This window comes from Melozone crissalis, unplaced genomic scaffold (assembly GCF_028551555.1).
Source record: "Melozone crissalis strain CALT ecotype California unplaced genomic scaffold, PUWL_Pcris_2 ptg000176l_1, whole genome shotgun sequence".
NCBI classification, from domain to species: domain Eukaryota; kingdom Metazoa; phylum Chordata; class Aves; order Passeriformes; family Passerellidae; genus Melozone; species Melozone crissalis.
The window spans coordinates 472041-492586 of record NW_026535943.1 but is presented as its reverse complement, the minus strand read 5'-3'; the positions used below and the strand labels follow the sequence as shown (position 1 = coordinate 492586).

Sequence of the window (20546 nt, the reverse complement as noted above, 5' to 3'; positions counted from 1 at the left end):
CACCGTTACCTCTGGCCCCGCCCCATCCCGATCCGGACCAATGGTGAAGCGGGGGAGTGTCCTGAGGCCACGCCCCCGGCCCCGGCGGACCAATGGGCGTGGCGGGGCGTGGCGGGGCCCGGCCCCACGTGCTGGCGGCGGCCGCGGGCCGGGGATGGAGGCGGCGGGAGGCGGCGGAGCCCCGGGCCCGGGCAGGGCCCGCCCGGGACAGCCCCAGCCACAGCCCCAACCCCAGACACAGCCCCAGACACAGCCCAAGGGCCGGGAGCTCTTCAGGAGCCAGCGCAAGGAGTCCGAGGTAAGGGCGCGGAGCTCGGTGCCGGCACCCCCCGTGCTCCGCCGGGACCTGCTGTGGCGTAGGGGGGGGTCCCTGCTCCGGGGCTGGGGTCCCTGCGGAAGGAGCCTTATCCAGGACTGGGGGAGCTCCCGGACTTCGGGGTGCTCCCTACCCCAAACTGGACGCTTTAGGGGTCCTGCGATGCCCAGCCCGGAGCGGGGAGCCCCAGGGGCACTGCCAGACCCAGCTGCAGAGTTTTGGGGTGCTAGCTGAGCCCCAGCGCTGGCACCTCCCAGCCCCACGCCCAGAGCCGCCAGCAGGGGTTTGGGGACCCACCTGGGCTCTGGGCTCCCCCACACTCTGCAGATTTCCCTTTGCCCCTCACCAAGGTCCGGGTGCCGCTGTCCCGTTCGCCTCTCCTGCCCCCATAGCCCCGGGGCACGGGGGAACCCCCAAACCCCGCTGGGCTGCTCTGCCCCGGCTGCGCCCGTGCGGCTTCGTGAGTGCCGGGCTGGGAGAGCAGGACCGGGATGGGGTCACCAGGATCCCACCGGGATCCGATGTTCCTGGGCACCTTTGGGGCTCCCTAACCCCCACAGGGTCCCTGGGAACGGCGTCCAAGTGGTGTCCCCGACTCGTGAGTTTGGGCTTTGCTTTGCTCGCCGCCTCGGTCCCTCCGTCTCTCAAAGCGGATTAGGGCTGCCCGCGCTTTGCCGAATTCCTGCCCGGCTTTGAGCGCCCGAGCCGCGGCGGGGCTGCGGAACCGGGCTGGGAGCTGAGAACCCCGCGCTGCTGAGCCCAGCGCTCATCCCGGGCTCGTGCCTCATCAATATTGATGGCCACGACGCGCATCAGCCCCAGCCCGGCTGCCGAGCAGGGATGCCGGGACTCGGAACGGGAATTATGTTCATTTCCTTGATTACCCATTCGTGTGTTCCCTTCCCCGGGCCAGGGCGGCGCGGTGCCGGCCTTGGCTCGTCTGGCTGCGGCTGCCCGCTCGCTGCCCCGCCGGGATCCTCGGGCCGAGTTTCATGCTCCAGTTCCTCATCCGCAGGGGAGGAGGGGGAGAGCAGAAAGGCAAAGCGCGGCCCCGGGAGCTGTCAGATCTGCGGCGCTGGGCACGGAGCTCGGGGATCCGCAGCATCCTCCCGCGGGCTTGTGCTTTGAACCGGCCCCGGGGGTTGTTTTTAGGGCTCTGAAACGCATCAAACATTCACCGGCATTTTGTGTCGTGCCTTTGCCTTTCCTGCGATTTGAGAAATGCTGGTTTTACACACGGCTTCCACATTTCCGCCGTGTTTAAGCGGCCCCGCACGGACTCCCCGCTCCATCCCTGCGAGCGGCGGCTGGAGCAGCTTTGGCGCAAAGGCTGCGAGCGCTGGCGGCCATCCCGCAGCCCGAAATATCCCCGGGGCTGTGCCAGCCCCCTCCTAACCCCATCCCGCTCCCCGCAGGGCTCCGTGGATTGTCCCAACCTGGAATTCGAGTACGGGGATGCCGACGGCCACGGCGCTGAGCTGGCAGGTGAAGCGGGTTTCGGGCGCTGCATTGTTGTTTCCAGGTGCCCGGCGGGCAGGGAAAACGAGAATCCCGCCGGGATGGGGGATGGACACGGAGCGGTGCCGGCCCTGCAGCAGCAGAGCGAGCGGGGTTATTATTAGAGAGCCGCTCGCTCCCCGGGGACGCAGAGGGACCGTGGGGACACGGGGGTTGCCCCGCCAGCGCCGGGGTGGCAGCAGTGTCCGGTGACAGAGCCCAGGCGGGAGGTGCCGCCCAGCCTTTATCGGGCGGCTCTGTCCTTGTCCCCGTGTCCCTCCAGCTGCCTCTGCTCCCTAACCCCGCTCCCGAGCGTGGCCGGGGAAAACGGGGTTATTTATAGCTCGGTGTATCTCAGCTGGCCTGGCAAAAACACATTTCCTGTGCAAGGGATCCTTCCTCCTTCCCTGCAGGATCACCTCAGTCCTCCGTGGTGCTGCTCAGCCCCTCGGGACTGCAGGGATTCTGTGGGCACAGGCAGGAATCCGACAGGCACAGGCAGGAATCCGACAGGCACAGGCAGGAATTACAAAGAGCAGGTGAAATATCGTGTCCCTCCAAGTCCAGTCCCTATTTGCAGGACCAAAAATGTCCGAGCTGCTGGGTGAGGGATCAGTGCAGGTCCTGCCTGGGTGTTCCTGCATTCCCTTCATTCCCAAACTGCCTAAGTGAGAGTCCAAATGTCCCCTCAAAAACCCCAATGAATTTGGAAGTGCAGCTGGAGCTGGGAACAGCCCAGGCAGGGGATGAAGGGGATGAGTTTGGGGATGAAGGGGATGAGGTTGGTGGCATTGGTGCCCTTGGAGCCGCAGGAGGGCTCAGGGAGCAGTTTAGGTCTCTGTCCCATGTCTGCCTGGATGCACAGGGGTGCTTCCCAAGGAACTTGGGGATGAGGAGGAGGGTGAAGCCCCTCCATGTCCCTGCTGATCCCTGTCTCCATCAGAGCTGTACAGCTACACCGAGGAGCCCGAGCTGAGCCACAACAGGAGATGCTTCGAGGAGGATTTTCACACTCAAGGTACCAGCCCTGGCTCAGCACCCCGGGCCTGGGGCAAGAGCAGCCCCCAGGGGAGCCCCTGATGGACTCGTGTCCCTTTGTCCCCTTTGCAGTGCCGGACAGGAGGTGGCTGGAGCTGGACAGGGCTCAGCAGAAGGCCTATGTCATGCACCTGCTGGATGGGCTGGAGGTGGTCGACAGGGACAAGAGGCTCCGAGTGGCACGGGCCATCCTGTACCTGGCACAGGGTGAGGACACGTCCCCCCTGCTGGATGTGGCCTCGGATCTGCTGCCGTGGGGGTTTGGGAGAAGCTTTTCACAGGGTTGTGCCAGGCTGGGGCAGTGAAGCTCCTGCCTGGGGTGGTCCTGTGGACTCCAGGGGTTCAGAGGCAGATCCTCCCTCACCAGGGTTTCTCTCTGGGGCCTCTCCAGGTGTCTTTGGGGACTGTGACAATGAAGGTGATGTCCTGCACTGGTCTCGGCACAACAGCTTCCTCCTGTACCAGCTGGGAACCTTCTCTGCCTTCCTGGAGCTCCTCAACATGGAGATTGAGTGAGAGGACTGCGCTGCCCTCACCATCCTCTCCCTCCTTGTCCTCTTCTTCACTTCATTCTTTCTTCTCACCCCTGCACTTCTTGGACTCGATGACCTTGGAGGTCTTTCCCAACCAAAATGATTGTGATTCTCTGATTCTCTGATTCGCTTTCTCTCCTTCTTCTCTTCTTCCATCCAATTTACTCTCCTCCTCTTCATCTTCTTCCTCCCCACTTTCCTCACCCTCTTCTTCCATTCTCCTCTTTCTCTTCTACCTCCACTTTCTCCTCATCTTCCCCCCTTCCTCCTTTTCATCTTCTTTCTCCTCATCCTCCTCACCCTTTTTGTCTTCATTGTCTTTCTTCTCATCCTCCTCACCCTTTTCCTTTTCATCTCCTTTATTTCATCCTCCTCTTCATCTTTCTCCTCATCCTTCTCATGTCCCTCATTTTGTCTTCCTTCTCCCTATCTTCCTCACCCTTTTCTCCTCATCCTCCTCCTCTTCATCTTCTTTCACCCCATCCTCCTCGCACTCTTCTTCAATCCTCCTCACCCTCCTCTTCATCCTCTTTCTCCCCATCCTCCTCCTCCCCGCGGGGAGGTGCCCCAGCCGTGTCACCTGTCCCGCGTGGCACTGCCAGGGGCTGGCTGGGTGGGGTGAGGGGGCTGGCACTGAGCTCTGCCCTGCCCTGCAGGAACAGCCAGGCCTGCAGCAGCGCCCTGCGGAAGCCGGCGATCTCCCTGGCCGACAGCACCGAGCTCAGGTACCCCTGGTGCTGGCAGGGCTGGGGGACATCCTCTGGGGACACGGTGGCCTCACGCCAGCCTGCCGTGCTGTCCTGGCAGGGTCCTGCTCAGTGTCATGTACCTGATGGTGGAGAACGTCCGCGTGGAGCAGGAGACGGATCCCCCCGAGTGGAAAACCTGCCGGGAGACCTTCAGGATGGAGCTGAGTGAGCCCCACAGTTCACTGTGCCCCCGGAGCTCCCTTTGTGGTGCTGGAGCAGCAGGGCCAGCTCAGGGATGGGGGATCAGCTCTGACCCTCTCCTGGTCCCCTCTGCACAGGTTTCCCTGTGCACACTGAGGAGCCCTTTGCTCTGCTGCTCTTCACCATGGTCACCAAGTTCTGCAGCGGCCACGCTCCACACTTCCCCATGAAGAAGGTCCTGCTCCTGCTCTGGAAGGTGCTCCTGGTGAGTGCAAACCCTTCCTTGCTCCAGAAACTTGGAGCCTGGATATTCCCCACCATTCAACCCAACCGTGACGGGGTTATTTAGGATGGCACCGGGAGGTCACACAAGGAACAAATCCTTCTGGGATGGTTGGGCTGAGGATGTGGGGTGGGGGAGGAATCTGGAGAAAGGAGTGCAGTGGTGCCTTCCCCTCGGCTCTCCTGGTTGATGGCCCCAGCTGGGAGCTGCCCGGGAGGGCTGGGTGCTCCGTGTGCACTCCGTGTGCGCTCCGTGTGCACTCCGTGTGCGCTCCGTGTGTGCTCCGTGTGTGCTCCGTGTGCGCTCCGTGTGCGCTCCGTGTGCGCTCCGTGTGTGCACCGTGTGTGCTCCGTGTGTGCTCCCTGGGTGCTCCCTGGGTGCTCCGTGTGTGCTCCGTGTGCGCTCCGTGTGCGCTCCGTGTGCGCTCCGTGTGCGCTCCGTGTGTGCACCGTGTGCACTCCGTGCTCTCCCCGTGTGTGTCCGCAGTTCACGCTGGGCGGGTTCGAGGCGCTGCAGGCCATGAAGGTGCGGCGGCGGGAGGAGCTGGGGCTGCCGCCGCTGCCCGAGGACAGCATCCAGGTGGTGCGGGGGATGCGGGCGGCCTCCCCGCCCACCTGCGCCATCGAGCTCGTGGAGCAGCAGCCGCAGCAGCCGCAGCAGCCCAAGCGGAGCCACCGCAGCCGCAGGGTGAGAGCGGGAGCGTCCCCCGGCCCGGAGGGGTTCCCTGCACCGGCAGGAGGAGCCCGGAGCGCTCTGGTTGTAATTCCCTTCCCCCCAGGTGCTCCGGTGTTTTCCAGTTCTAGGCTTACAGAATTGTTTGGGTTGGAAAGGACCTTAAGGACCGTCCCGTTCCAAATGACACCTTCCATTAGATCAGGTTTCTCACAGCTCCAGCCAAGCTGGGCTTGAGCACTGCAGGGATCAGGGGCAGCCCCAGCTGCTCTGGCAATGCCAGCCCAGGCAGGAATTGCTCATTGCCAAGATGCCACCCATGGCTGCCCTCTGGCAGTGGGAGCCATTCCCTGGGTGCTGTCCCTGCAGGCCTTGTCCCCAGTCCCTCTGCAGCTCTGCTGGAGCCCCTGCAGGCCCTGCCAGGGGCTCTCAGCTCTCCCTGGAGCCTTCTCCTCTCCAGGTGAGCACCCCCAGCTCTCCCAGCCTGGATTCCTGGGAGCTGAGGGGCTCCAGCCCTGCAGCAGCTCCAGGGTCTCCTCTGGGCTCTCTCCAGGTGCTGCTGCTGTGTCCCAGGGCTGGGGCAGCCCTGCAGGTGGGGTCTCACCTGGGCACAAGGGCAGAATCCTCCCCTCCCCTGCTGCCCATGCTGGGGGACCAGCCCAGGGCTGGGGGAATTTGGGCTCTCAGAACACGAGGTCAGAGCATGTCCAGTTTTTCATCCACCAATTTCAACTGCTACAGATCAGCCCCATGGGGTGTGTTTGATCCAGAGGAAGCCAGAGGACATCCTGACCTTATGGCAAAGGGCTGATAAGCACCAGGGAGCAAACTGCTCACAGCAAGTTCTTTTCTTAGCTCCGCTCTTGGAGTTGCTGTGTTGTGTTCTGGGGATGGAAATGCCTTTTGCTAAGGAAGAGATGTCAGATGGAAACCCCAAAAGTTAAGGTGGAAAACAGGGTCGCACCTGCTAGAGCAGGAAGGTTAGAGGTACAGAAGGAATTATTCTTGTGCAGGCCTTGGTGGCAAGAGCTAGCAGGGAAACCCTTACCTGAGGAACATCTGAGAGCGTGATCCTTTCAGGACAGAGAGATCTGGTGCCAGCACCTGAGAGGGAAATAAAATCCTTGAAGTGACTTGAGTGTTTCCCTCCCCTTGTGCTGCAGCCCCTGATGAAGCAGGACAGCTTGGATATCTACAACGAGAGAGATCCCTTCAAGAGCGACGAGGGAGGGGTTGATGAAGAGGAGAACGACGAGGTGGACGGGGGGATGGAGGGGGAGCTGGAGCTGGTGGAGCGGGACGCGCTCATCCCCGCCCTGCCGGCGCAGCGCCTGCCCATCGAGAGGGTGTCCTTCCCCAAGGGGCTGCCCTGGGCCCCCAAAGTCAGGTAAAGCCACCGGTGTCACCGCCCTCCGCCCCACACCTACCTGTCCTGGAGTTCTCTGCAGTGTTTTGGCAAGTTTTTTGGCCTCTGGTTGAACTGAAGTGATTCCGCTTCTCTTTTTTGTTGGTCCTTTCTGGATTGGCCACTTGCCACGTGTGGTGTGTAAATTCTGGGGAAGAGCTCAGCTAAACCCAGCCCGAGCCAATAAATGGGCAAACCAATTTACTGCCCAATAAGTGGCAATCCAGTTTGGATATCCCAGGCTGTGCTGGGGCGCTGTGGGAGCAGGGACAGCTTTCCCAGCCAGGTCCCAGTGGATCTTGGTAGCACAAAGCCCTTGACTAATCACCTTGGGAGCTGGTCAGTGACACCCTGTTGGGTGAGTAGGACCCCTGTGTTGTCAGGTGAAGCCTTTTTAGTGGCAGAGAAAACCACCTAAGGACAAAGCAGTTGGTGCCTTTCCTTCCTAAGGCAGCTATCCACACATGAAGTGAGGGAATGTTAGGAAAAGAGGGTGAAAACCTCTTTTCCTCTGATCCATGTGAGGGTTTTTCTACTGTTTATCCCAAGCCTGGATTTAATCCAGTATCTTTAAAACACAGGAGCAAGCAGATATTTTGAGATAGGAGCAGTGACAGGGTTAAGTCAGTCTGTCCAGAGCATTCCTGGCAGAAACACAGCAGGAATTGGTTTCCCACATGGATCTCCATGGTGGTGCTGTGGTGCTCCACGTCACTTAACACTCTCAGCTTTGAAATCCAATGGCTGCTGCTTTCCTTGGCTGCTGGCTGGAGATGCAGCTGGATTCCTTTCTGTCCAGGAGAGCCCTGGCTCACAGCTCATGTCCTGCTTGTAGTGCAGAGCTGCCCAGCAGTTCCCATGAAAGATGCCCAAGGTGGACAAGATGTCAGTCTGCTGTAGCAGCAGCGTGTGCTCTGACAGACCGTGGAGACAACATTTGTTCTCCCAGAGCCAGCAGATGCTCCTTGGAGATGGTGTGAGGAGCACAGGAGGTGGATCCAAAGGTGCTGGCTGCAGAAAACTCCTCTCTGTTTACTCACGTGTTCCCGTGGAGCTGCACAGCAAATACAAATGGTTTAGGTTCTCATTGTCCCCAGCCAGTGAGGGCAAATGTGGATTTTGCCCACTGCTGTTGAGATCTCTAGAAATCAGTCTGAGGTTGTGATCTTGTCCGTGGCTGTTTTCCAACCTTCTCCTTGTTTCTGTCTCTCCGCTGCTCCATCAGACAGAAAGACATCGAGCATTTCCTGGAAGCAAGCAGGAACAAATTCATCGGCTTCACGCTGGGACAGTGAGTGTGCCGTCCCCAAAACCTGCCCTGCAGCCTCCATCAGTGGGGGCTAAGCACAAAGCTCAGGCTTTCCCAGCTCGAGGCATTGCCAGAGCTGCAGCAATGAAAGCAGGGCTAGAAAAGCATGTTCCTGGAGACGCTGCTCCCCAGGGACCTCTTTCTATTAAAAATCAGACCAAAATAAGTGACCACTGGCCCAAGCCAGGAGCTGGTTTGATGTGAAAGGCAGCTGAGACAGTTTGGTATCCACAGCAAATTACTCAGTTTGTGGATAAATCAAGCTGTGGGTGCAGAGTCATCCTGGGACTGGCCCAGCAGGGTCAATTCATTTTTAGGTGCAGTGCTGGGCTCAGACAGGCTCCACCCTATTTGTGATGTCATCTGATTTCAGCCAGATTCTGATTCAATCTGATTTCACCCCAATTCTCCACCCCAATGTCTCTCCTGCCTCGTGCAGGCATGGTGGGGAGGAGCTGGGAGGGCAGCAGTTCAGGCCAACACCTCTCCCAATTCCTGACCCATCTGGGACGCATTCAGCAGACTCCAGGCTCCCTCTTTTACCTGTTAGGATGTGGGAATGTTTGAGCATGGATGTCCTTCCCAGAACTGACCTTCTTTCCTCTCCCCCAGGGACACTGAAACCCTGATAGGGCTCCCACGGCCGATCCATGAAAGTGTGAAGACCCTGAAGCAGGTGAGATGGTGGCTCCATGCATGGCATGGGGTAGCCACCACGTGGATCCTCCTGGCCACCCTCCCTGAAACACTCTTACTGCAGGGAGTAAAAAGTTGGGTGCCACAGGAAAAGCTTTTGGAGCTTCTTGCAGGAATTGGGGCAGAAAATTAAAAACTGAGTCCTCAAGTGGCCTCTCCAGGATTTTTACTTTCCCTTCATCCAAGGTGTGGCATTCCTGTTTCCTGGTGAATGCCTGTCATGTGTTTTGAAGGTGACAGGCTTTCAGAGCTGGGTTTGCACATACATTCCCAAATGTGCTGTTCCCAGGGGGAAGCGCAGCCAGCCTCAGCTCCTGCAGTGCTCTGTGGGGAATGAGACCCCTCCAGAGGCCACCTGGCCCTATCCAGGGTCTGGGCTGTCTTTTGGAGGCGATTGTCCCTCTAATTCCTTACAGAGAGCTCCTAGAGGGAGCAGGTGGAAGTAACCCAAGGCAGAGGTGTGAGGGGCTTCAGGGATGTCCCACTCAGGGATGAGGTGCCCGTGGCTCTGCTGTGCCCTGCACCCTCACTGGGGATTGCAGTGACCACTGCTGGCCCTGTTTCCTGTGACACTGTGACGCTGCTCTGCCTCTGTCTGTGTGTTTTGCCAGCACAAGTACGTTTCCATCTCGGATGTCCAGATCAAGAACGAGGAGGAGCTGGAGAAGTGCCCCATGTCTCTGGTAAGAAGGAAGTGCTTCACCCCATCACCAGAGAGAAGATGGGAGGTTCCCAAAGTGTCACATAAATCCATGCTTATTTTTGCTTCATTTTCCCTTGTTTTTAATGTTTCTCTGCCCTAGGGGGAAGAGGAAGTGCAAGAAACCCCTTGTGAGGTGTTGTATCGAGCAATGCTGTACAATCTCCCCCAGTACATGGTAAGCTCCTGTTCCTTAAAGGAAGGAAAAGCTCTGGAGTAGGGAATGGTGCCAGTCCAGGAGCTGCAGAGCTCAGCACAGGAGGGGGTTCAGGACCTGGAATGTCAGATTTTGGTGGGAATCCTGAGCAGAGCTGGGAGGAAAGTGCAGTCCAAGAGGAGGATTCAGAGGATTCTGAGATGCTGGTTGGGTAACGTGGGCTCTGTAGGGAGAGACAGAATTTAAGTGCATTTAAACTTCAGGTGTTCCTTGTGCTGTTTTACCCTCCCTGCCAGAGCTCAGGCACATGAGATGCCTTAGCTTAAGGATCAAACAGAGCTGCTGAGCTCCCCACACTTGTCCTGTCTGTCAGAGGTTGAGTGTGGCCGGGTGAAACCCTCTAGGGTTGGCTTGGAGTTGTCCAGTTCTGGCAAGTGAAGGAGAAGGAAGGAATTCCCTTTCCTGGACCTTCCCCCACACGTTCCCTCTCCTGCAGATCGCTTTGCTGAAGATCCTGCTGGCTGCTGCACCCACCTCCAAGGCCAAGACTGACTCCATCAACATCCTGGCAGACGTGTTGCCCGAAGAGATGCCGTAAGTCCCTCACCAGGTGGCCACCGGCCATCCCAGCCTTGCCACCAAGCCTTGGACCAAGCAGGAGAGCCAATAGGTTTGGGGGGCTCCAGATTTGGGGTATCTGTTTGGGTAGGTGTGAATTCCAGTTGGCACCAGGGCAGAGCTGTGAAAGCCAAGGCAGTGATGCTGCCATGATTTGAGTGCAGCCACTCCGAGCTAAGTGGCACAAATGATAAAATCCTGCTAATTGACCCAAATCATAAAGATCTGTCAGCAAACAGGAGGTGTCCTTCCTACCGCTCCGCCAGGATTCCTGATGGAAGGCAAGCCACCTTTTTTGAACACATTTTGGCATCACCAGGTGGGATGGGAGGAGATGGGAGTCGCAGGAGGAGTGAAGGTGCTTGATTTCATAGAGCTCACCCAGGTGAAGGAGAGCTCCGGGGTCCCTTGGCTCCCTGCTGCCACAGCCAGGAGCTGCTTTCCCTCCACGCAGCATCACCGTGCTGCAGAGCATGAAGCTGGGCATCGACGTGAACAGGCACAAGGAGATCATCGTGAAGAGCATCTCGGCGCTGCTGCTGCTGCTCCTCAAGCACTTCAAGCTGAACCACATCTACCAGGTGGGCCTAGAGCAAGGGATGGCCACTGCCCAGCTGGGCTTGAAGCTCCTCATAAACCCTCTCCTGGAAGAGTTTCCATGAGGAGCTGTAATCACATTTCCACAGCTCCAGGATTTGTCCAGGGTCGCTCAGGTTGGGGTAACCCCGCTGTGCTTTGACAACACCTTTCCTACTGACACGGCAGGAGCTTTTAGGCTTCTGGGAACATCCATTCAGGTTAAATTTAGGAAATGGCACCAGCCTCCCTGGCAGAAGGGGGAAGAGGAAGGGGATTAGGCAAGACTCTCTTTTGCTCTGTCATCTCCAGTGCCCAGAAATAGTGCTGGGAAGGACCTCACGAGGTCACCTGCTCTGGTTTTGGCAGGATCGGGTTCTGGGGGCTCCAGTTTCAACAGAGGCAGAGATCTGGGTCATAGTTGCAATCTGATTTTTGTTCCCAATGTGGTTTTTGTTCCGTCTGCATGGCACCAATCAAACTGCACCCACTCCAGGGCTTACCTTGGTTAAAAAAACCCAAGGACTAATCTGAGCTGTGGCCCAGTTCTCCACTCGTTCTGCAAGTCAAACAATTAATGTTTTCTAATTTTTTCTGTTAAAGCTTTCAGCACGCTACAAATCCCTCTGCGTTACAAAACCCACTGATATTTAACTGAGGATAAATATAAATCCACGTCCTGGATTGGGTGAAATGAAACCAACTCCCACATTTTTACAATCCTACATTTGTTCTGCTCCCCCCGCTCACCACAATCCCTTCGTTAATTTTTCTCACTTCAAAGCAGCTCCTCTCCTTTCTTCCCCCCAGGCAGGAGGGCATTGCAGCCTGCTGCTGAGCCTGGAGAAAGCTGCAGGGTTCCCTGAATCCCCCTGATCCTGCTTTTCTTTGTGCCTGATCGGGGTGGTTTTGTTCTTTCTGTGCCAAAGGTGGTCTCAGGGAGCACCATGAGAACTCCAGCAGGTCTGAAGTGAAGGAACCGCTGAACCACAGAATGGTTTGGGTTGGAAGGGTCCATTACTCACCAGCACTTCCCAGTGCTGTGTCATCTGTGCTGTTGTGTCATCTGCGGTGTGCCAATGCTGACAGCTGGCACCAGGCTGAGATGGGAACAAACTGTTCCTTCCCTCTCAAACTGGAGATCTGGATGGAGAGGCATGGGAAGGGCAGGATGGGATAGGACTGGGTTTTGCTGCAGTTTGTATCTTTAGAGGACGGGAGAGATTTGTTGTAGTATTGAACTGCAGAGTGGTTTGGGTTGGAAGGGACCTTGAAGACCATTTAAAGCTTTGAGGGAGAGAGGAATTAAAAGCAAGTAGGAAAATAGGGATATTGTTTCAGTCAAAATTTCTGAGGGAACTGGGATTAGTGTGTGAGAGCAATAGGATTTATTGTATTTTCTCATGTAATAGCTACAACCCTTCCCTCTTCCCCACACACTGTTTTTCCACAGATTTAATTTTGAGAAGCCATGATGTGCAGCTACTCCCAGAGCACTGCTGTGAAGTGTGCGTGTCCTCTCTGTGGCAAATGGAATTTTCCAGCTGCTGTGCATGACACAGACCTTACACAGCAAACTCCAGGGACAGAATGCTCTGTGGGGTGTCTGGGGCAAACCAAGTGCTCTGCTTTTGGCTGGAGAAAGGTTTCCATTCCCAGGTGGTGCTCCCAGCTGTCCCCTAATGCTGATCCACTTCCCTTGTCTCCCCCAGTTTGAGTACGTGTCCCAACACCTGGTGTTTGCCAACTGCATCCCGCTGATCCTGAAATTCTTCAACCAGAACATCATGTCTTACATCGCTGCCAAAAACAGGTACAGCCCCTGCTGGGGGACAGATGGGTGGTGGGGCAGGAAGGCTTCGTGCTCGGGGAGCCCTGATGTCCTGGGGGACCCAGGTGGCCTCACAAGGCTTTGGGCTGTCCTGTCCACCACAGAAACATGTGGAGGGAGCAGATCCCTTTGGCATGATGAGGATGACTGCATGCTGGGTTTCCAATCTCATAAAATAGGCTTAGCCTTTAAAATAAAGTGCTTTTCATCTTCACATGGACTGCTGGGGAGCCATCCAGTGCCATCGAGCATCCCTGGGCCGCAGCTCCATCCACGCCAGATGGGATGGGCTCTTCCAGGCCTTTCCCACTTCTTGTAGCTGTAATTGAGCTTTCCTGACTCCTTCAGGTTTTCCATAGCTGTCACTGCCCTTTACTGCTGATCTGAGAGAGGCACCAGCCCCGTTTTGGGCAGGGCACTGGCTGGACCACCATGGATCAGAGACCTGAGACAGCACAGATCTCTCACAGCCCACCATGGCAGGATTTCTCTGTTTGGAGAGGAGCTCCACAGGGTGTTGGGATGATAAAAAGATCCTTTTTCTTCCTTTCTGATGCTCTTTTTGTGGCTCTTCAGCTGCGTGTGTAGGCTGGGCTGTCTCCTGCACGGTATGGTTGTGTCTGTGCGAGGAGGCACGCATAGAAAAATAGGAAGTAATATGTTGATCCTCCTGCTGTAAATATTTCCACTTTTGCTCCTGTGTTTTTTAAGTGAGGAAGAAACATATCCCAGGAGCACTCAGCTCCCTCCTCTGCTCTGGGATGGAGGTTTCACAGGCAGGAAATGCACCTGGGAGGCAGGTGGGATGTACAGCTTCTGATACTCTGAGCCAGGGAGGTGTAAACTCCAGTTCTGGCTGTATTTCATTGACTGCTTTTACAAATTCCACAGGCCTGGAAGCCTTTGAAAAACATGATACTCTAAATATTCGCTCACCATAAATTTTCCTGCTGCCAACCCAATGCCTCCCTGTGAACCTCAGATCGATTTTGTTTACTTTTTTCCCCTTTTTAAATATGCATATGAATTACTCATCTGTCATGTCTTAATGGATCCAAACCCTTTGTGTCCTTATTAATGGACTCAGAATGGAGCTTTGGAGCCAGGAGGCATCAATGTGCCCCATTAGGCTGAGGAGTGCTGAGGCTGGGATCCCCTTTGGGTGCTGTCTGTGCCATCAGCACGGCTGCTGGGGATGGGATTGTTCCCCACCCAAACCACCTGTGGCATTTCCAGGCACAGAGCAGGAAGAATGTTACAGATTCCTGGGCATGGTCATACAGATCACCTTAAAAACTTCTCTCGTGTTAATTGGTGGTGTAGAATGGCTTGACAGCTGGCCTGCAAGCCAAGCTGAGCTAATAGAAGAAATAACAATTGATGATTTTCCAGTGTATCCATAGCAAAGAAGACAAGGCTGTCAGCATGGAAACAGATTAGAAAAGATACATGAAAAATTTTGTAAGCTAGACTACATGCATAAGTAGATGTGTATACGTGCCTTATTAAATTTCTGTAAAACTTTTGCCAATTATATTGATATTAATTGCTTTGCACCAATGAATATAATAAGTTATTGTGATGTAGTTGATGACTTAAGATCACGCTTTGTTAAGAGTACATAAGCTGGAGAACATGCAGAATAAAAACTTTTTTCTTCTTAGACCCTGATCACATGTGTGTCACATCCAGCCTAACACTGGTGACATTTGGCTAACAAGCCCCTGTTTTCCTGTTTTCTGTAGCATCTCTGTCCTGGATTATCCCCACTGCACGGTCTGTGACTTGCCTGAGCTCACAGCAGAAAGCCTGGTAAGCAGCACAGAAAGGGTTTTTGTGGCCAGGATTGCTCTTTGTGACAGCATGAGGAAGGATTTGGGTTTTCTGTTCGCTGTCTTCTTTTTCTGTAGCCCCCAACCTTTCCAAAATTGGACTTTTTTTCCTCTCCAGGCTTGAAAATCCCTCCCATCACTATTCTGAGTCACTGTCAGCTGTGGGGAAGTGGGGAAGAGGCACTGCTGGTGTTGGGCACCCCATAAAAAGAGCTGGGTTTGGGGGTTTCCCTTTGACAGAACAGAATCACAGAATTCTGAGACTGTTGTGGTTGGAAAAGACCTCCAAGATCATCAAGTCCAATCTTTGATCAAACACCACCTTGTCCCCAGCCCAGAGCCCTGAGTGCCACATCCAGGAATTCCTTGGACACCTCCAGGGATGGCAGCTCCAAAGCTCCCTGGGCAGCCCCTGCCAAGGCCTGCCCACCCTTCCCCTAAGGAATTCTTCCTGATGTCCAACCTGAGCCTCCCCTGGCACAGTTTGAGGCTGTTTCCTCTTGTTCTGACAAGACTCTTGTGCTTTGAAAGAGAATTTACCCAGAGGCTGTTGCCTCCCAGGTTTTAATTGCTCTGGGCACTAATGTTCTATCAGATACCAGCTTAAGGAATGAACCAAATTCCCCATGGAGAGGAGCCTTAAGTGTTCCAGAGGCTGGCCAGAGGATGGGCTGGGCAAACACACAGACCACAGATGGGACAATAACACTGGCAGTGTAATTGTTATTATAATTACAATAATTCAAGTGCAGAGGAGGTTGGACTTGGCCAGCACAGGGAAAAGCTTTGAGGTTAACAGGAAATAATGGACAGAAAATGGAGACCCTAAATCATTGAGAAGGATCCTGAGCAAATCCACTCTGGGCAGGGATGATCTCATGGTGCTGCTGCAGTCTGAGGCCTGTGTTGCTTTCCTTAGGTGTGTAAAGGTCAAAATCATCAGAGAGATTTTCCCCAGGTGCAGGGGCTGCTGAGGGCTGGGTGTCCCCATCCAGCCCTGCAGACTCCACCGTATCCTGGACCGGTGGGGACATCTAGTGACACTTCAGGGAGGGTTTCATGGCTCGTGCAATCCTCACAGTCAGCCTTAAGGCTGTAGGGGAAAACTGAGCGTTTTTAGGGAAATTCTCCCAGTAGGGTCTGGACAGTTTGAGTGCTGTCACGTTCCACGACAGCACCTTTCACTTTCCCCCAGCAGACACAGATGTTATCCTCAAGGGAGAGCAATTTAATTAGAAAATATGCAGAAACCAACTTGAGTTTTACCACAAGGGTTCATCTTAGGGAGGATACCCATGGAATTAAGGATTTAATAGGAATTAGACACACCCTGCTACTCGAGGCAGACATTTGTGCACCTATTTATATTTTTTCAGCCAGCACTTCATGCGTTGTTGGAGCTTTTTTTGTCACTCTGATGAGTGATTTCAACAGCCCAGTGGATTTCAACATTTCCCAGAGGATGTCACAGGTGATTCTGCTCTCAGTGGGTTGAGCACAGTGATGTGTGTTTGGTTATCCCAAGGAGAGCCAGGATGAGCCCAGCTGTGTCCCAAGGGGGCCTGTGGGGTGACTGCTGTCCCCACCCGGTGTAAATCAGGAGTGCCTGAGGTGGTGGGGGATTCAAATCCTGCCCAGTCCCCATCTCCCCTCTCCTGTCACTCCAGAGGGGTCTGCAAAGGGCTTAACCCACCCCTTAGAAGGGTATTAAAGTATTAAGGTATTAAAGTCTGTTTGGCCTGTTCCCTCCTCCCATAAATCTGATGGAAAGACCCTCCCTCCTTCAATCTGTAGAGACATCAGACTGGTGACAAACAAATCCATCAGCCTAAGAAATGGATATTGGCTTGTTCCACTGGGATCTTTGGGGTAATTACTTGGTGTAGAGAGTGCAAGTTAGGCCTGGGCACGATGTGGCAGTGCAGGGACACTGCAGTTTGGGACCCCCAAAGCACCAGACAGCATCCACCAGCACCTCAGTGACATCCTGGTGACATTCTGGTGACATCCCACCTCTGGCTGCCTCTCGGGCCTTGGCAGGGGCTGCCCAGGGAGGTTTGGAGTGCCCATCTCTGTCCAAGGAATTCCTGGATGTGGCACTCGGGGCTCTGGGCTGGGGACAAGGTGGGAATTGGTCACAGCTGGGACTCGATGGCCTTGGAGCTCTTTTCCAGCCTCAGTGATTCCTTGGTTCTGGCTGGCACCTGCATTTAAAAGCCAAGGGCTTGTGCTGGTGGGATTTTCTTGCCCAGATCCTGGAATGGGTTGGGTTTTTGCCCCAAGTTAAGAAGGCTGTAGCTGGCTGTGAGTGCTTTATAGATTCAGCAGCCCTTGTTGTGCACTAATCCCCAAACAGGATTTCTGTGGGACGTTTCTCCTGGGCTTGGAGCTGTTCAAACATGGAGCAAGTTACTGCAGTGGTGGGATTAAATCTCCAAGTGCAGTATTTCCACAAGCTGGAGCTGGGGGTGTTTACAGTTAGCTAATATTTAAAACAATGTCTCAGCAGCACTTAGGCTGGAGGGGTTTTTGTTACAGAAAGGTTTCATCCTCTTGATACAAACGTTGCTATTTGTCATCCTGTGCTGAGCTGTGATTTCCTTTTACTGGAAATGTGTGCCCTAAGCATGAGTTAATTGATATAGTTACCAAAAGCAGTGGTGATCACCAGGCTGAAATTTGCTCTCTGGCTGTAAGCAAAGAATACAAATCTACCACAAAATATATTTCCCATGATGGAATAATGGGATTTATCCCATTATTAGCTCTAAATCAAAAGCAGATTAAAAGTGGAATGTTTCAGAAGGGTTACCATCAGCAGATTCTGGGGAAAACCAAAGTGAGGAGGAAGCTCTGCTGCTTGTCCTCCCTCAGAAATAAGACTTGTGCAGACAATAACAATAAAGATTTCTGCCTTGGGACATCTCTGTGGCGGTGCTGATGAACGCTGTGGTCAGGGCTGCACTTCTCCCCTTGCAGGAAGCTGGAGACAGCAACCAGTTCTGCTGGAGGAATTTGTTCTCCTGCATTAACTTGCTGAGGATCCTCAACAAGCTGACCAAGTGGAAACACTCGAGGACAATGGTAAGGGGGTGTCCCCTGCCCTGAGACCCTCCAGCATTTCACCTGGAGCATCTCCCTGGCTCTACACAGCAGGTTCAGCCTGGCCTTGTGCTCGGGGTTCCTTGTGGAAGTGCTGGAGCTTCTGCTCTTCATCATCTTCCCTTTTGTCTTCCACAGACTGAGCCTTGAATGCAGAAATACTTTTTCTCCTGCAAATAACATTATTTCTGTGATCCTCAAGCCCCGTGCAGAGTGTTGGTTGTGCTGAACTCTCCTGTTCTCCCTCCTGGGGGTTTGTGTGGTTCTCCAGGTGTTGGTGCCCACATCAGCCCAGATATTTGTTTATGTGGCTCCCCAGGTGCTGGTGCCCACATCAGCCCAGATGTTTGTTTGGCTCCCAGGTGCTGGTGCCCACACCAGCCCAGATGTTTGTTTGTGTGGCCCCCAGGTGTTGGTGCCCACACCAGCCCAGAGAGATGTTTGTTTGTGTGGCTCCCCATGTGCTGGTGCCCACATAAGCCCAGATGTTTGTGTGGCCCCCAGGTGTTGGTGCCCACACCAGCCCAGATGTTCGTTTGTGTGGCTCTCCAGGTGTTGGTGCCCACACCAGCCCAGATGTTTGTGTGGCTCTCCAGGTGTTGGTGCCCACACCAGCCCAGATGTTTGTGTGGCTCCCAGGTGCTGGTGCCCACACCAGCCCAGATGTTTGTTTGTGTGGCTCCCCCAGCACCCTGCTCTGATGGCTGTTGCTCTCCTGGCAGATGCTGGTGGTGTTTAAATCAGCCCCAATCCTGAAGCGGGCCCTGAAGGTGAAGCAGGCCATGATGCAGCTCTACGTGCTCAAGCTGCTGAAGATCCAGACCAAGTACCTGGGGCGCCAGTGGAGGAAGAGCAACATGAAGACCATGTCTGCCATCTACCAGAAGGTGCGGCACCGCATGAACGACGACTGGGCCTACGGCAACGGTGAGTGCTGCCCCGTCCTCTGCCCGTGCCTTTGAAAGCTTCACTTTGCTTCTCTTGCTTGGGCACAAAACCTCCAAAATTCCTGTCACTGCTGGGCATTTCTTCCAGAAGTTTCACTTTGCTTCACTTGCTTTGGCCCAAAACCTCTAAAATTCCTGTCACTGCTGGGCATTTCTTCCAGAAGTTTCACTTTGCTTCACTTGCTTTGGCCTCAAACCTCCGAAATTCTTGTCACAGCTGGGCATTTCTTCCAGAAGTTTCATGGCACCGCTCTGCACCATCAGATTTAGAGCTGGTGAAAGCCAGCTTTGAAAATACTGGGATTCTTTTCATATTATATGTTTATATGACATAATGTCATGGTTATTGCAGCTTTTCAATACCATTCATAGCTACATTTGCACAAATTTTAAAATATTTGTGGTTAGGAGCTCATAATAAGCTCATGAGGTTTTAAATCTTTTAAGTCTTCATCCCTGCTTCAGTGGTCAGTGGAGGTTTTTAGTAAAAGTGGTGGGGTCTTTGAGAAAAAATAATATTATAATTATAGAGAGTCCTTAAAGCAGGAATAATTACATTTTTAAGGGACATCTTAAACAGTCCTTAATGCAGGAGTAATTATATTTTTATGGGATATCTTAAATGAAAATGCACGCATAGTGGGATTTGGTTAGGAATAATAATAATAATAATTCGGAGTGACTCTGGTTAATTCACGTGAAACCTTCAGCCTTTCTTTTGCTCAGACCTTGCCAGAGCGGTGTTTCCCACACTATTTGGGTGTTGTCCCTCCTCCCCTGCAGACATCGACGCCAGGCCGTGGGATTTCCAGGCCGAGGAGTGCACGCTGAGGGCCAACATCGAAGCCTTCAACAGCCGCAGGTACGACAAGGCGCAGGACTCGGAGTTCGCCCCGGTGGACAACTGCCTGCAGAGCGTGCTGGGCCAGCGCCTGGAGCTGCCCGAGGACTTCCACTGCTCGTACGAGCTGTGGCTGGAGCGGGAGGTGTTCTCGCAGCCCATCCGCTGGGAAGAGCTGCTGCACTGCCAGTGACGGCCCCGGCCCCGCCCGCCCCGCTCCTGCCGCCGCCCGCGGGGCTGGGGCGGATCCGGGGTTTTAGCGCAGCTGGGGCAAAGATTGAACCTTTCCCAGGGGACCCGAGCGGTCTCCGTGTGCCCTGCAGACGCCTCCTTTTGGAGGTCATCCTGTGACTCCCTGGAGACCATAGAGCACGGGCTGCAGAGTGGGCTCAGAGCCCGGGCGTGTTCTGTGCAGGCTGGGGGTGAGGTGAGGATTCCCAGTGGGAATTCCATCCCTCCCACACGCCCCACGCTCCTTTGCTCGGGTCTGTGCTGGCTGCTGATGTGCTCCCAGCACAGGCACACGGCTTGGCTTGGGATGGAGACAGCATTCCGTGCTGTCCCTGGGCTGGCACTGCTGCTGCGGGGGTGGCACAGCCCAGCTCAGAGCCCTGTGCCACCAGGGCCAGGTCCTGCACGTCCCCTGGACACCCATCTGTGTCACCTTGGCACCTCTGCCCTCCTCCACCTGGCACTGCTGGGGTGGCACTGCTGCTGCGGGGGTGGCACAGCCCAGCTCAGAGCCCTGTGCCACCAGGGCCAGGTCCTGCACGTCCCCTGGACAGCCATCTGTCACCTTGGCACCTCTGCTCTCCTCCACCTGGCACTGCTGGGGTGGCACTGCTGCTGCTGGGGTGGCACAGCCCAGCTCAGAGCCCTGTGCCACCAGGGCCAGGTCCTGCATGGCCCCTGGACACCCATCTGTCACCTTGGCACCTCTGCCCTCCTCCACCTGGCACTGCTGGGGTGGCACAGCCCAGCTCAGAGCCCTGTGCCACCAGGCCCAGATCCTGCACGTCCCCTGGACATCCATCTGTCACCTTGGCACCTCTGCTCTCCTCCACCTGGCATTGCTGGGGTGGCACAGTCCAGCTCAGAGGTGCTGATGCCACCAGGGCCAGGTCCTGCACGTCCCCTGGACACCCATCTGTGTCACCTTGGCACCTCTGCCCTCCTCCACCTGGCACTGCTGGGGTGGCACTGCTGCTGCTGGGGTGGCACAGCCCAGCTCAGAGCCCTGTGCCACCAGGGCCAGGTCCTGCATGTGCCCTGGACACCCATCTGTGTCACCTTGGCACCTCTG

The 20546-nt window shown here is 55.2% G+C and overlaps 1 protein-coding gene across 1 annotated transcript; it reads left to right on the top strand.

The window, feature by feature from the left end:
* The first annotated feature begins 154 nt into the window (after positions 1-154).
* STRIP2 (striatin interacting protein 2) lies at positions 155-19526 on the top strand. The gene is made up of 21 exons (XM_054293655.1): positions 155-298; positions 1732-1801; positions 2757-2831; positions 2924-3058; positions 3243-3363; positions 4041-4109; positions 4192-4298; positions 4412-4539; positions 5044-5244; positions 6393-6616; positions 7860-7925; positions 8556-8619; positions 9251-9322; positions 9443-9517; positions 9993-10090; positions 10569-10695; positions 12403-12503; positions 14267-14333; positions 17333-17437; positions 18178-18382; positions 19186-19526. Exons 1-21 carry the CDS (start codon positions 155-157, stop codon positions 19434-19436), a joined length of 2505 nt encoding a protein of 834 aa, XP_054149630.1. The 3' UTR covers positions 19437-19526.
* Positions 19527-20546: the final 1020 nt, after the last annotated feature.

What these genes read in the sequence shown, in the direction of transcription:
- STRIP2 (XM_054293655.1), top strand. Translation starts at nt 155, where the DNA reads ATGGAGGCGGCGGGAGGCGGCGGAGCCCCGGGCCCGGGCAGGGCCCGC. An exon ending in GCCGACAGCACCGAGCTCAG is followed by an intron (nt 4,110 to 4,191) that starts GTACCCCTGGTG and finishes CTGTCCTGGCAG; the next exon opens with GGTCCTGCTCAGTGTCATGT. An exon ending in ACAATCTCCCCCAGTACATG is followed by an intron (nt 9,518 to 9,992) that starts GTAAGCTCCTGT and finishes CCTCTCCTGCAG; the next exon opens with ATCGCTTTGCTGAAGATCCT.